The 16,744-nt window shown below is 43.4% G+C and overlaps 1 protein-coding gene across 1 annotated transcript in view; it reads right to left on the minus strand.

The window, feature by feature from the left end:
• LOC118793176 (protein FAM171A2-like) overlaps positions 1-16,744 on the minus strand; it is a 38,845-nt gene that overhangs the window by 19,119 nt on the left and 2,982 nt on the right. The window contains exons 2-3 of the mRNA XM_036551229.1: positions 5,212-5,439; positions 762-854 (exon numbers count right to left, since the gene is read on the minus strand). Coding sequence (XP_036407122.1) covers positions 762-854; positions 5,212-5,439 — 321 coding nt within the window. The remainder of the gene's footprint in view (positions 1-761; positions 855-5,211; positions 5,440-16,744) is intronic.

Raw genomic sequence — 16,744 nt, forward strand, 5'->3', positions numbered from 1 at the left:
ACACTTAGATTGCACTTTAATGGCTAAATGCCTATTTCAAGCCATAAAAACAGCATAAACCCCTAAGAGAGAATCAACATCATTTATACTTAGGCACACACATGTGCTATTAGACAGCACAAATAAATTTCAAGTGACATTTACAGCACATTTCTTTGAAAAGGCTTAAAAATGCCTGCAAACGATTCTTCACGTTATCTGGGGTCATTACTGGTTTTAACTGTTTTATACTGTCCTTTTATACTGTCCTTGGTCTTTATAAACTGGACTGGACAATATCAATGAATGTCTCTGACTGTCTCAGAAGTAGAGATAGCATGACTGTGCTCGACTAACGGAATCCCTCACTGCGAGAAAATTTAGCCAGGCTGCCTCATTATGACACTGGCTCTCCTCAATGAGGCCCTGCCACAGAAAGATGGAGCAAGTGCTCTGTTTTACTGGCCCAGTGTAGGACCTGCTTTAAATTGTCTGGACTGAAGGCTCATCACTGAGGAACTCCACAGGGACATTGCTAAGCTGTCATGCCTTGGTCTCCAACCACTGAAAATGCTTTTGTTCCATATCTTTCATTTTCAATTGAGCCTAATCTCATTTCCAGTCCACAGGGACAGACCAGATTATCAGCAGTTCTGGGCCTGGTTCATTCAAAAGGAAAAATAGCATTATGGAGATATGGATTCTCCAACCTACAGAAAGAGAGTCTCAGGAAAAGCTCTGGGCTACCGATTGGGACACGGCTTTGAGTTCCTGGCGCTCACCTGGAGATCCTAGCAGCACCTGGACCACGTCGTCGTACAGGATGAGAGTAGCCGGTCTCTGGGGGAGGAGGTAGAGGCTGACTGAAGCGTACACTGAAAAGGAGAAGACATTGAAAATGCTCATCAGGTCTTTGACCAATCCATGACACAGTTATACTGTATAAACCGATAAATAAGCAGAAAAATTCATATGATTGCTGGAATCAGAAACAGTAACCCTCGATCTGCTTCCTGGTACCCATGGCAATGCAACTGGGGTCAACATCCAGGCCTTCCCAGATTACCACAGGAAACCACACAAACCACAGGAAACACTGACATGTCTCAGATCTTAACACAGAGGGCAGCACTCTGTCTATGACACACACAAATGAATGACTGCAATCTGAGTCCATTGAAGGAAGGACAGCTAATGAGTTGCAAGAGACTACACTGGAGTCACAGCTGCCTTTTGAGACACCACTGTTGGCCTAAAACAACCAGGAAGGAGCAAGTATCTGACACATCCATCTGGTGTATTGCCAAATTGTGCACCTCTTTGCCTCCATCCGCACTGGGAACACGTGAGAGAGGGTCTGGTTTTATCCCACCTTCCAATTTCACCATTCAACAGCAGTCAACTAAAAACCAAAAATGGCAGTGTTGCATATTTTTGGAAATGTTAAGTTCAATCAGAGGACTGTTCATTCTGGTTCAGGGTTAATGTACAGCATCACAAAGACATCTCACGAGTCTGTCCTGACCACAGCTGGGTTGAACTCATTATTCTGTGTTTACTGTGGGCAGAAACAATGAGCAATTCTACATTCTGGAGTGCTTCCCCAAACTCTGGGCTTTGAGTTTACCCGTGGGCGCTGGTGCCCCTCTGAGTGGGGGCGGGGGTTATGGTGCCCAGCGGCATGCTCATCAGTATGCAGAGTGCCATTAGTCTCGTGCGTTCCTCATTTCCATCCTTTGTAAAGCGGGGCACCACACCCCCAGACTCCAGCATGACTGCAGAGCACTCAACAGTGAAAACGATGTTCATCTGTTGTCCTTTTCCCAGGATTCCATCATCAATCAAAAGCCAATCATCTCATGCCATTCTCCGCAATCTCCCCAGGAACCAAAAGTCGTGAGAATATATGACATGCTCCAGAAACACACCAGGAGAATGCAATCACCCCAACTGAGACTTGGGGATCACTGCCTGGGAAATCACTTCCAACAGTAAAGCAGAACTGGCTCGACATACCATCAACAATTTCAGCCTGTAGGACCAAACCAGGGTGGCACACCAACTGAGTAACTAATAAGCAACAGCTCCATGTGTAGTGTAAGCAAAAAGGCCTAACAGGAGATCTCAGAACCTCCCATTTTCTCACCCAGGTCACAGTGATAAATTATGTCCATTATTAATTTTGCTCTGCAGGTGCCCGTAATCAAGAGTGACCTGCCTAAACAGCATTTTTACATATTATCCATCTGTGCTGCTCGATAGCAACTTAAGTAATGTCTGTGAAGGCCTGTGAAGCAGTGCCTCGCTCAAAGGCACAAAAGCAGCTCCACGCTGCGGAATTAAACCTGCAACCTCCCGGTAACAAGCCCAGCTCTTTAGACACTGTATCACACTCCCATGAACAGCATCACAATGGGGACAATGGGACTGCACCGTGTCGGTGGGATATCCAGGACTGTGTTCCAGGACCTGTCCCGCTGGTGCCGCTGGCAGGCATATCGATCTTGGAAAAAGACACAGCATGGAACTCTGGCTGTGAGAATTAAGACAGGCGCTTTCACACAAAAACAAAACAGGTGCTGGGGACAGGGATGGGGCAGCTCTGTTGCTTAATATTCTAATCAGCAGGGAAGACGAGGGACCTGGATTGTGAGGAAGTGGCAGTTTGTCACGCCTGAGGCAAGGGGAAGACGGAAAAGGACAGCTCAGCTTCCAAATAAATGGAAAACAAAGCAGTGCTGTTGAAAACACATGCTAAAGTTCCAGAGGAAAATGAAATGTCACTCAGGCTGCCAGATATACAAGGCTGCATTGGACATCCTGAATTCAAATGTATCAAACAGGGCTTGGAAAGTATGTTTTTGCATAGTGATGAATGTCAGCTGTGACTCATCTCTCAGATGTGCACTACTCCCACACTGCATAGAAATACTGAAACCACGGTGTTAGGAAACTACAGCTCTTTTTAAGCATGAAGTAATTTATCGCCAATGAGAGAAAATGGATGAAAACATTCAATGTAGCCAATTTAAAACTGACTGAAATAGCACAGACAGATCCTCTGTGCAAACACCGGTGGTTGTGACTGGGGCTACTGTCAAAACGCTGAGTCACATTTCATATCAAGCCTTTGTCATTTTTAAAGACCCTTGTCCTTTCTATTGGCCTCAACTACATTACTGAAGACTTCATGCAGTGCAGTGGAGATCCACTAGTCTTTAAACTTCTGTCCCATTCTGGTCTTAATTAACTGATGTTATTGATTGGCTGGACAATTGAATCACCCATTGTTCAGCATCGATCAAATCCTAGCTGAGACTAACCTTCAAGGGTGGAAGTCCGCTGTTCTGAATGACTTAAAGTCCATTAACTGAGAGTTAAACGTTAAAGAGAAATGAATGATCAGTAATGTCTGTGGATTCAAACCAGAAACCTTCAACCAGCTGCCCTATATTATTTTGATCACTTGCAATAGGCTGAGCACCTGTGCAAATTCCGGTGACTCCATCTCCTTGTTTTTTCAACGAAGGATCTTGCTGTGTGGGGTCTTCCTTTGAACAGCAGTGTAGAGCACCAATGGCAAAGGGCCAGAACTGCAATGGACACCGGTTCTGGCTTGCTGTTTATAATCACATTATAAACAAATTCTTTAAACTGAAAGAACTGTGAGCCACACATTGCATTTTGAAGGTGAAACGTAAACACGGACACAGAGATAAAGTCTGACACAAAGAGAGAGGAAGGAGAGAAAAACGCTTGCCACTCCTTGTTTCGCTCACAGGATGTACACGTTAGAGCAGAGAGGCCCCTGTGGAATTCTGGTCACACTTTATTGAGGAAGAGAACATAATGGAGTGGAGCCAACATGCTGTAGAGCAGCTATCTGCGAGCAGGAGGAGGAAACCCTGGAGTGCAACTGGGGAGGTGCTGTAAGTGTTTCAGCTAAGCTTAGCGGGACAATAAAGCTTAATGAGCAACAGAACGGTGCCGTGCTGTTATTGAGGTAGCTTTCTATGACCCGGACAGCCGCCACAAGGCTTCACAAATGGAGGTCTCCAAGAGGCCATCAAGATCAAATGTGTGTCAAATCAGTTTGTTGAAATGTGGACAGCGGCAGATTTTATGAAACTCAAAAGCGATTGTGGGAAATGTGATCATCAAGCAGCAACACTCCTCATCCACTGTGACGCCATCCCTACAGATATGAGAGGGGGGCTGGGAGGAAGTGTGAAGTGTGAAGCCAGTCCTGCCCTGGATGCTGTGCAGAAGGAGTTGCTCTGTGCACAGAGACGGGGGAGTTAGCTTAAGTCAAACACGAAACATACAAGCCAGACATCTGAGCAGTGAGACATGGCACACAGCAGCCACACCATTTTTAAAATTTAGCTTGACTCGAGACAAGATTACTGCTTCAAGTGCACAGCATCTAAGTAATTCATTCCACTGGGATGAGTTCCGATGTTTGAGATGCTACCAGACACCAAGCAGACCAGTTGTATGATACTGCTGGGACAGAATAACACTGCTCTGGGTCACAAAGCTACAGGCGTCTGCTGCTAAATATGGAACAAATACAGCCAACTGTTTGCACAGACGGCCAAATCAGCTCTGTGAAGATCTTCAGAGGCAGGAGTATAAATACACCAGCAACTGGTGGAAACTGGATGGTAGCGCACCGTTGCTGAGATGGTGTCATTATGAAGCAAGTGTTGGATGTGCTGGGCGTGGAGGGTGTCAGCGCTGTGGTGGTGAGAAGCAGAGCTCCGCGGTGATGAGAGATGCCAGCCCTTTGATTAAATCAGCAGCTGCTGGTGGTTCAATCTTTGGGCCGAGGCTTTGGGGGAGCGGACGGAAGTCTCCATCGGAGTCACTCACTCCCACTGCACCCGCTCTCAGTTCCCGCTTTCAATATACCTGAAACCTATCAGTGCACCTTCGACGCATCTGTTTTTCCCAACTGATACTTGTCTACTGGGTTTATTTGCGATGGTAAAAATGCACGATTATCACTCCCGGACACCTACATTTTCTACGTAACTACCAGATCATAATCTAACAGTTCTGCAATAAAACAAGAAATGTAGTCACCATTTACCTTATGTGGATGAATTTCCATGTTCTTGGTGCAACAGATTTTTTTAAAATAGACAGACTAGACTACTCAGAATTGTGAAAGCAGAGATCCTATTGTCCTCCGCAATACCAGAAAGGCAGGAGAAGAGTTTCACTTACAGGGTTTGCGGATGGCGTGCCAGGGAGCAGAGTTGGTAACGTAGCCCTGCTTGGACGCAGTGATGATGACCCATGTCCCTGGATGGTACTGGAAGGAGACAGTGAGGACCCCATCACTGCCTGCCTTGCTGGAGGCCAAGACGGACTGGTTCCCATAAACCTCCACTGCAGCATCAGCCAAGGGGGAAAGGTCACTGTTGTCAAAAACCTGAACTCTGATCAGTACATCTGAGAAGGAAAAAACAAAACAAGAGAAGACCTTAAAATATGTAGTTTTTCTGCACGGACACAAATGATTTCATTTACAGGCATATCTATGTCATTGCTTGCACTGGACGTGCACTTAAATGGAAGTGTTTAGCAAACCTCAGACTTGATGTACGTCAAGTACATGCCCCTTGATGTATGTCTCCTTCAATCAATCCACTTTGGCATGCACTCCATTTAGATTCCGCTGCTTGTATCAGATGAGTCACGATAGGAATTGTTTACATTGAGATTAAAAAGCATTTAGCGCAGTTTAGAATTACTCCAACCCATGAAGACTGGGATTCTAGCCACTAGATGCTATCGACTTTTACGTTCCAGCCAAAATGTTGGGGAGAAAACCTTGTGATTGAAATATGCTTGCTAGGTTCCACAGCAACGACCTTGTTCCATCACTTCCCATGCTTTAAATGAAAGCATATAACCACTGCTACATCCTTTCGTTTAGCTAAAAGTGCCCAGTAATACACCCTACAACATGTGGTACTGGCATGAAGTACCTGTGATCTAACGCTGCCTGCAAGTTTATCTGAGCTCTCATTTTATGTTTTCTATGGCTACTCCCCAGCCTATAAAGATACAACTGCATGAGAAATCGTGTACAGAATGAAAATGCCAACACAGAAGTAACCTCCTGAACATGTTAATGAATAAATTGATTCCCCGGTTAAATCTGAATGCTCCACCATCCTCCAGAACTTCTTGTTTTTTTTCTCCATTCTAAATGGGTCACATAGTATGCGTTTCCATGGATACATACCAGAGGTGTCACTCAGAAAACTGGGAGAACCTGTATGTGAATGGTAGAATGACAGGTAAGTAGCTCTATCTAGCCTTAAATTCCGATCCCCAGATCAGAGATCTCCCCCGATGCCACCGGCATAGCACTCAGCAGATAGGATTGTAGCATTCATGCAGGCTATATGGGCAATTTCACCCAATGCACGCAACCACAAAACAACAAAATAAACACTGACTCCAAAACAAGTCAAAGTCAGGACTGAGCATTGCATCTTGCCAGTCTATAAAGCCCCTTTCACACATGCACTGGACGCCGGAACGTATCCGGCCCTTAGCCGGAGGAGCTCTACATGAGAATGCAAATGTCCGAATCAATCGGACCGGATATGTGGTGGACTTCGTTCTGCCAGTTCCCTAGTACAAAGTCCAGCTCATGTCAGAGTGAGCCCACGTGTGAATAGAACAGGCAACATTCCGGAGAATCCACCGTGAGCGAGTGGGCGTGTTGATGACGTTTCTATTATGTGACTGGTGCAAAACTGGAAGAATACAAACATCTGCCTCGTACTCTTTTCTGCGTGCCTGTACATTGCTTTCCACTGTTTTGTTGACATTGCGGATATGTCCAAATACATGATATTTTGAGTCCAATGATCATTAAAGAGATAGTTAGCTATAGAAACACTGCCAAAACTAGTCTCTTACGATGATTAATAACGTTGGTTAGTAGTTTATTATCTGGTTAGTAGCTAGCTAAGCTGTAGCTAGGTAATAGTGATAGGTATAGTGAGATAGGTGAACTGGTGACCTAACATTGCATAGCGAACAACAAAAACTTACCTTATTGTTACAATAAATGTATAATTAATAATAAATTATGTGTACCGGTAGCACCATTTGGATGGGTATGTGTGATGTTTTTACAGGCTACCCAAAAGTATATGCTATGTTCGCCTTCTCCTCCTCCATTATGTACCTGTACCACCGAAAGGTAAGACATTGAGAAGAAAAAAACTAAAAATACTTTAGGTGATCTCGTCAATACTTTTCACTCGTGAGAATGCAAGTGGCATCTAACTGGAAAATACCACGAGGAAATCTGGACGTTTCTAAACTCGCAATGATTTCAAGCGACAATGTAACATACTACAAATGTAATTATTAATGGTCACACACTGGGTACTACACTGAAAAATAGCATGCAGTATACAGTATATACTTGTGTAGTACGCAGTACACAGTATGCAGTAGGCGGTTTCGAATACAGCCACTGCGATTTCTGCAGCGTAGTTTTTGCGTCATGTCCTGCCTCCTGCACGCTCTACCCAGGCGCCGCCCCTCACCTAAACCAAACCGGAGTATTTCCTGTAGATGAGAACGTGTCTGACACGGACAATCTCCTGTTGCGTGCTACATGTGTGAAAGGGCAATTCCGGCCAAGTTGCAGACCTGATTCTCCGCACTTTGTCTGTGGAGTTCATATGTGAAAACGGCTTAATAGTCAAGCACAGAAGGGTGCCAGCCATTCTACACGGTGATAAATACACTGGAGAGGGAATGGATCTGCAGGGCAACCTGGAATGATTTAACATGCTGGAACATCTGACCATGTTCACTTCCATGTACGCTTACCATCAGCACTTCCTGCATGCTTCAAACCTATTCATTAGGGGATCGTTCAGCATTTTCCCCAGCTAATCTCCACATGTTTAGACCAGACCGCAACCACACTCCAAATGATTCGTACATCCCAAATGTATGATTTGAGGTGCAGCAAACATGCAGCGGGAAATCTGCCTTTCACACAATGCCAAAGCCCCAGCTAAACTCAAAGCTTTAACAATGAGCACAATTTGAAAATCTCATGTTTCAGCAGAGCTAAGCCCTTGTTCTGATCTCACCCAATTAAACAAACAATCAACACAATCTTCCAGGATGTGGATACACAGACACCCCCCTCCCCAAAGGTGAAAATGTGTTTATGACAGCGGCAGTCATCACACCTTTAGTTCATATGAGTGTAAAGGAAGCAATTTTGGGATGGGTCCCTGGGTTGGCCTACGAGCACCTATGGATCTAACTTCTGAAAATACGAAAATGTCAAGCAGTGGACTGAAAATCATACTGACTGAGTGGACAGCAGGGAGGAAGTGTCCTGGCAGCAGCAAGGACAGTGTGGAAATCAGCACTGACTATAATGGAATGCAACTGTTTTTTTTTTTTTTTTCAAACCCAGAGAAAACTCTGCAATGGTGTGGTAGTCCTGCTAAGACAATGACAGGAAGATTTCCTGAGAGAACACTCCTGCCTGTGCACATGGTGCCACCATGCTCCACTACCCATAGTGTTGACTCAGCAGCCATGCCTTAAACCAAGCGTTCCAATCAATCCATTCAAAAGCCAATACCTTCACTCTGCTGTTTGCACACTGAACCTTGCCACCGTTCAAAGGTACCATCGATTACTGGCTGAAAGGTACTTGAGTGGTTTTAATTGAGTGGGGAAGTGAAGACTCCACAGGGAGATCTGTCCATCATTTGTGCACGGAAAACTACAGTGTGCTTGTTTGGCCTATAGAAATGACTGGGGCCTCCCCTACAGCCAGATGCTTCCCGCTGCTTCAGATATGAAGTGACATGCTTTCCTGCCTCAGGTTTCAGTCAGAACATGGTGACCTGGTGACTGGATTACGAGGTAGGTTGGATTAAGCTTTTTTCCCCCCCATTATTTTGAACTAGATCCGTGCAGGCTTTGCATGCCTTTTGGGTGGGCTGTGTCCTGGTTTGTCTAGCTTTGCTAGCTAGCTGAGTGAGAACAGACATGACAGGGTCAGCGCGCCCCGAGACACTGGGGTTCCTCCCCTCCAGTCAGCTGGTGCCTCTGTCCCACCCTTGCTCCCCCCCGATTAATACCCAAAGCAGGAGTGCTGTGGGCCAGGACCCAAGAGATAAATCACCCTGAATCAGCCCCCACCCCCTGCACCGGCTGGAAGGCCTCAGCAGGAACTCTTCTGTGTGCTGATAAACAGGCTCCAGAAGCAGGGCTCTCCAGGCCCTGTGTGGCAGCAGGCCCGGCTGGCTGAGGCAGAGCAACAGGCAGGAAAGGAACAGGCTGCTGTGTGCAGGGATGTGTGGGGTGGCTGCATCAGCAAGCTTGTTCTTGTACATCAGCAAGCTACATATGCAAGCTTGCTCTTAAACTGAAGTACAAAGATAAAAAAATGCTGCCACGGGTTTGAGTGGTTCTTTTGCTGCAGCTGCGCAAAGGATGAACTAGAGTGCTGGCACAACCAAACTCAAGACCTGTAGCTTGAACCTCTGTTTGGCTGTCCTTCATTTTCATGACCAAACTAGTGCACACACAATAAGCTACTAGTGCATATGAACCGAATACCCAAAACAGACACTGTACTTTGAATGCTGAGCATGCAAGAGAGAAAAAAATGAATTGCCAAAATATGTAAATTGCACTGTCACAGACACTGCTATTAAAGACTTTCAATGACCCAGGTTATTTATTGTCATGTCTTGATACATAAAATTAAAGAGAGCACTAAGAAAAACCAAAGCCTAAGCAGCAAATCAAATCAACTTAAGACACTTAACGAGTATTCTCCCTGAGCTCCTGCAACTGTGCTGAAGTTACCCCATTTGACCGGAGAATCAATCATTGTCAAATCAAGGATTTCCTGACTCTCTGCTTATGGAGACTCTGCTCAACAGAGTTGCACATACACACAATGCTGTAGGGAAGGGGAGGTGTATGGTAATCGCAGAACAAAAGACACCTAATCCATATTTAAGATTACAGTAACAACAAATTACTCCAACAGAGTTGTTCAGGAGATAACAATGATAATCGTATTAATATGCCTAGCTTTGAGACATGACTTCAGTATACTGCCTTCCTACAACTGAAGCAGACTGGCCCAACCTATTTTACGTTTTAATTATTACAGTCAGGCTATTCTAGACTTTAATTAAAAGCAAAAACTGTAATTATGAGAGTTTCTTTCATTGCCTGAGGAATATGTGCCATTTCCATGGCCTAACTTACACAGGTGAAGAGTGATCCACTTCAATTTCAGACCAGCACAAAGATTATTGACACAGTACATCACAGTATATGTTCACTCCATACCTCTGTATAAATGTCACACTGCTGGCTGGACATGTTTGGAATAACAGCCATAGTTGACATGACATCCACGATGCATCAGAGCTTCATTGGCTAGACAAAGACTTCAGGCCAGGAAATGACAACCAGATTGGTCTTGGTTTCTGGAGCTGCACAATAGGGCCACAAAACTCTCCCTCCACTCTGTGCCCAGAGGATCTCAAAGCCAGGGCCCCCCCTTTAAACTGAGACCCCTGCTGTGTCATCTGCAGCCTAACTGGGAAACCATTAACAAGAGAGAATGAGGGAAGACGCCCAGATATCACTCACTTCCTTCAAGTCCAGATGTTCCAAGCTGGGGCCATCACACCCAGGGCTGGGGTTTTATAAGGGTCTGCTAGACTTGTAATGAGCAGCACATTAAGGTGTCTAACACATGGGTTGGTTTATCGTTCCCAGGTGGCATTCCGCCAGATTCCCAGTTACATGATTTACAAATGGTGGGTGTTAGCGTTACCACTTCATATATGACACATACACCATGATCTCCTGGCTGAGAGGGCACCAGAGTCCTTGCCCTGTACTGGAGGTGTCTGCATAACCGGTATTACTCCAATTCTTCTCAAGGTAGGGTGGGCACATTCATTTCTGAATGCTCTCTCAACCTTTCTTGCGCAAGATGAACTAAAACTAGATTTTAGTCTACAGATATACCACAGAAAATCTGAAGAGAAAATTACATCAGTGATAAAGAGACTGTTCCCTGTACAGCAATCCAGGCACAGAGAGTCAGAGTTCTGGAAAAAAAAACAACAACAGAGAAACCAGAAAACAGTCTGCTTTTTTAAAAATGCCAAACAACAAAAGGCTTGCTGTGGTTTTCATTAAGAAAATATGCCATTGTTCATTCCAATTCTCCCTTTCAAGTGGTGTGTCATATGTTTTCCCTCTCCTTGTGTGAGCTGGACTTCCTCTAAGTCGGCTAAGCAGTGCTGTCGTGGACAAAAGGCATGTTGGTGCACAGGGGCTTCTTAGTGCTGTGTGTGACTAAAGCCACTTAAGTATGATCTTCCCGTGGAGGCAGTGTGCCAGTTTTTGCTCCCTAATATTGCCCTGGCCTTCTCACTGTGCTGTCTGAGCCACCAGCGGTAAGGCCAGGGCAATCTGAGGGAGAAGGGACTCACTGAGTTTAAGCGTGTATTTCCTCACCATGAGGAAATGCATGCAGAGGAAAGAGACATTTATGAATTGGGCTAACAGGTCCAGAGTGAGTAGTTGAGACCGGTGAAATAGACCCCATCCCACAATACTGCATGATGGATGAGGATGAAGAACCATTTTACCATATTTTAAGGCATTTTGAGTATTATCTATTCCCACTGGACAGACAAGTTCCCACATTTAAAGCAGGCTGTTTGGTGGAAAATGAATCTCATGTCAGACGTCTTGTTCCTGATTCTCATTTATAAGAAAAATCACAGTGCGTGACATGGTTCGTAGAACACCATGATTAGTGCCTTGATGAACAGCAGGTGAGTGGAAACTCAAATCACTCCGTGTTGAGGCAAAAATTAATTTAGGGCAAGATCGCTCCCTCAAGCAGCAGTGTCCCATAATTTACTTTCCTCACTCACAAAACTGTGACTTGATGAATGTAGATCACACCTCTATGAGGGAGCTTAGCACTTAGCACCTGAGGAAGAGCTCAGTGTTGACTTTCATCATCTGAGGATGTTGGCTTTGCAAAAGGAGTATGTCTATTCAACATGTGGATTGGCATAACAGCAGCACATACTACGTTTATCCTGTTGAGTTCAGCGAGACTCAATGAACGTTCTCCAGTTTGGAGTGGGGAGCGCTTTGAGCACTGCAGAAGGGGTAAAAGCATAATGACAGGAGTCCTCTCACAGCTGACATAAGGCTGGGCGAATCTGTGATCCACAATTTTGTCCAAACTTCATTCCCTGGTGTTTGATGTCAACAGGCAAATTCAAGCATCAAAACAGCTGCTGGAATTTAATTCCTCGGCCGACCGCCAACGTTGTTTGAGCGGCCTAGTCTGGGGTGTGCTGCTGTAATCCGGGATGGGAGCAAGACATCTGGGCCAGAGCCCAACTTGTTACCACCCTGTGTCTTGTCTTCACCTGGCAACATCCTTAAAGAGACACATCGATCCAAAAAAAATATCAGTAAATCCTGTCAGATCGAGGAGTAGCAAAGTAAATCTCTGTACAAGTTAAGGAGTAACCTCTCATACAAAAACAGGGAGGTACCAACTGAGGCTGATGTGAATCTGAAGTAGAAATTGCAAGACAGTCTGTGGTGAAACATGAAAAAATGCTGAGCCTTGCCTAAAGTCTCCCTGCTGATTTCAGACCTCCTCATGAAGCACTCATCTGCCAAGTGTCTGCAGCCAGAAGATACACAAAGAGGCAGGGTAGACCACTCACATAACAGCCCTGCTTGCGCACTTCCCAGAATGCACTTGTTCAAACACTGGGGTGACTAGACTGTTAGCATTGTGGGATCCAAAATTAAGTTTTTGGTCCACCAGCCACGGTAGCTGGTACAAGAAAAATTCAGTAGCCAGTTGCATTTTTCACCAGCCAAAATATGTTACTGTCATTCAAGAAACATTTTAACTAGATTCTGTGATGCACTCATCTGTATGCATCATATATTATTATCTGCAACACTGTATATATTGTTAGCTAAAAGTGCCAGCCAGTAAAATAATGTTATAGCTAAGGCTGACAGCTAAACCCACAGTAACATTTTCTACTGTCACTAGTTAGCTAGTTAGCTAGCCAGACAGACATTATCAAAGTACATCAAGAATTGATGAAGTTGGAATCAAATGTACTTGTACAGCCACTCAAAATTGAAGAGGTCATTCCCCTTTTTCTGATGGCATGTACCACTCTGACCATGGTCTTCATTTGTCTGCTGCCGGTTCACTACTGTAGTCAGTGTGTCCACATTATTAAATTAGTAGTAGAGCAGGTTATCAAAATATACAATGCGACAGGCATGACAAAGTATGTAACTACCTCTCAGAACAAAACTAGCTAGTCTGTTGTTCAGCAGAATCCTCGCACAGCAGAAGAACGTGCATCATCATGCAGTCATGCATGTATCATTTGGCCTGAACTGGGATCAAAGGCAGAATACTTCAGAATACTCATCAACCAAAGCTTGAACCTTGGTTACATTGGCTATACAGTGTAAAGAGGCAATCCTACATGTGACAAACATGTGACAACACCCCATCAGGGTGTTGCAGTTGACATAGATCCATATGCACACACTCTGAGCAAAGCAAACAGGTGAAACATGCTAATTTCTGAATGCACTGCTGTAGTAAAGTAAATATATAACTTAAATTCACATGACCACTGATTTTTTTTTCTGTGCTTTTTTAAGTTTCTACTGGCTTCAGCACCAAAATAATTACAAGCAAATTATTTTCTTTCATCCATTTGGGTCGAGCTTTTTGAATTATGTTGTATGTTGTGAATGCCTATGCAAAACATCTCTTCAAAACACAAATGAACAAGCCGGTTATGCTGACAAATCAATGAGCAAATAGGCCCAGAGGCAATACATAAACACAGTGGTGGAGATATATCAAGATTGAGGGTCAGTTGGTTACAACTGTTCCTTGTTTCTACAATAAAAGTGGATGAAAGTCAGTCTCAGTTTAAACCCAAATACACCTACATGTCTGGTGTCTGGCACCAGACAATGTCATGAACAGGAGGTACTGATGGACTAAAAGCGTAACGTTCCAACCAACACTATACATACAGACATATGATATGAATGGCATTCAAAATCCTGTCAGGATCAACAAAGAATTCAGACAGCCAGTTAGAATCAGTCAAGGCTTCTGACCTTGACCTGTCATTGTAATGGGACAGGAACTGCATGTAAATAGAGATACATCTACTGACAGGTGGATATTCTCAATGAGTGATAACACAATCAAATTTTTTGGTGGAAATACTCTTTAATAATAAAAAAATGACCTGCTGAAAAAGACATGCTGTTTTTATATGGAGTATGACAGAGCACAAAGTTGTAGGTTTTACTTTGTGGGTATTTTTTTTCACCAACTCAGCAAACAGATGTTTCAAAATAAATCAATCAATGGAGCTTGTCATGCGCAGATCACAGCTATTCAGAAAAACAAAAGTCTAATTACAGAATACCTGTTTGGCTGAATATAAACTAAAACACCAATCCATGAATCCTCATACTATAGAACACTGCTATTGTGTAAGAACTGTGCCACTGAGTTGGCCCAGAAATCTGAGGCAGCACGACATTCGGCCAGGCAAAGAATCCCTCTCAGAAGCACTATGACCTTGTGAGAAACAACCAGTTCACACTAAGCTTTGACATCAGATTTATCTTCAATTATAGAGAGTCCCTGACATTCAGTTGAGTCACATGCACTCTGTGTATTCAAAGATTGGTTTACAAGTATATGTTTTTCCTCCATGGACTGTGGGGGAAACACTTTGAAGTATCAGCTCCTTCCTTACAACTCGCATGTAATTACTTCCAGAAGGGACACAGTGCAGTGTGACAATTCCACACTACCCCTGGTCATTAACCAATTACCTGGAATAATAATATGAAACATCCTATGATGCTGCTGTTAGGGCCAAATAAATCATTAATATTTATTGCTTGATTACTTATGGGGCAGAAATCATGTAAAGCTGTATGCAAACACTCTGGGGAGCAGACATAAAAAGCATTCAGTCCCTTTGCTTTATCTCCCGTGAGGGAGCTCCTATTTCATCTAATTTCCTCACAAACCATTCATGTCCATCTCAGGACATTCTATTACAGGCAATGTTGAATTAATTTGTTATTACTATTTGTCCAAAGAATGAAAAATTGCAGTGTCAATGTGAAGTGTATGTGCTTCTTGCTTCAAAGGGACTCCTATTCTGGAGTTAGAAATATTGGGGTCAAGAGCTATGCAACAAAACAGGGTAGCAGGGCAGCAGAGGTGGAGAGGCTCAAAATTCCAGTTTACCACAGGGAAATGAATTGACGGAAAAGCTGTACTTTGCACTTTCAGTCCCCGAAAGGTTTAGATGGAGATCTGTTCAGTTTGACACATTTGGACATTTTCAAGGGTTCTTTTTATGAAGACCCAACATTTCTGGGTTCCAGAATGCAACATTCATCTAAAAGAATAGCAGGTTGATAAGTGTATCAGCATGTAGCTGTTTGAGGAGTAACCTTGTGACTGAAAGGTTGCAGGGTCAAATCATGTGACAGCCACTGCTACTGTACCCTTAAGCAAGTGACTTTAGGATGAATCACTTATTCATCTATTATTGTTGCTAAGGCTAACTAAGGCAAAAACTAATTTAATAATTGCAGAAATGTGTAGCCATTACTTTGTTCTGAGTTAACAATAATGTAGTGGAAATTATACTGGGATATTTTGGGATGAATGCGATAATGTGAATCACTGAAGGGTTGCTGAGCAGACAGGGAACTCCAGTTACCAAAGAGAAGACAAAAAACAAAAAAAATCCAGTTACTGATTGTTCTTAAAAAATCTTGCTTGCTGTAAAAAAATATAAAATATAATACAAAAATGTTAAAATATAAATATTTAACCCTACCATCATACTTACTCATGTTTTTACCTGCACACACTTCATTAATTACCATGTCTCTGCTGGGAAAAATGTGGCTGCATTCATATTGATTAGAAGTTGCTTGTTTTTGACACACACATTGCAGCCATGTTTGACCACTGCATTCTGGCTGAAGCTACTACATGGTGCTGGTTGCACAGACGCTACCAATGGAGCAAAATCTTACATACCTCGGGCAACAGGAGAATTATTGTGTCAGTCCATGATGATGACGTAAACCTGTCAATTAAACAATCCTTGTCTTCTCCGGTCTTTTCCTGGCATTCCATTAGCCTAATTCTTTGTTTAGCAACAAACTGAATACTGAATTTAACATTACACAACATATGTGTAATGTTAGTTAGCTAGTTTCCTGAACTGCACCGAATGTGGGACCGATATAATGGATATTATCTAATACAATGAACTGTCATTAAGCCATGAAATGTGTTCGATAGTAGATATCATACTACCTATCTTAGGTTATAGAGTAATACAATATAACAAGAGCCTATGATATCTTATTATGATATGTTATCATAATAATAATCATAGAAAGATGATAAAATAATATTTACAAACAAGTTCAATAAGGCAGCATGCAAAAGCACACAGCAACCATGACTCCTTTTCTAGAGTTTAAAGATGTGAATAAATATGTTAACATTAAATTATTGCAGTACAGTATTGACTGTGGGAAGTCTTACATATGTGAGATTGACAGGACAAAGTGAGACACAGAC

This window comes from Megalops cyprinoides, chromosome 1 (assembly GCF_013368585.1).
Source record: "Megalops cyprinoides isolate fMegCyp1 chromosome 1, fMegCyp1.pri, whole genome shotgun sequence".
Lineage (NCBI taxonomy): Eukaryota > Metazoa > Chordata > Actinopteri > Elopiformes > Megalopidae > Megalops > Megalops cyprinoides.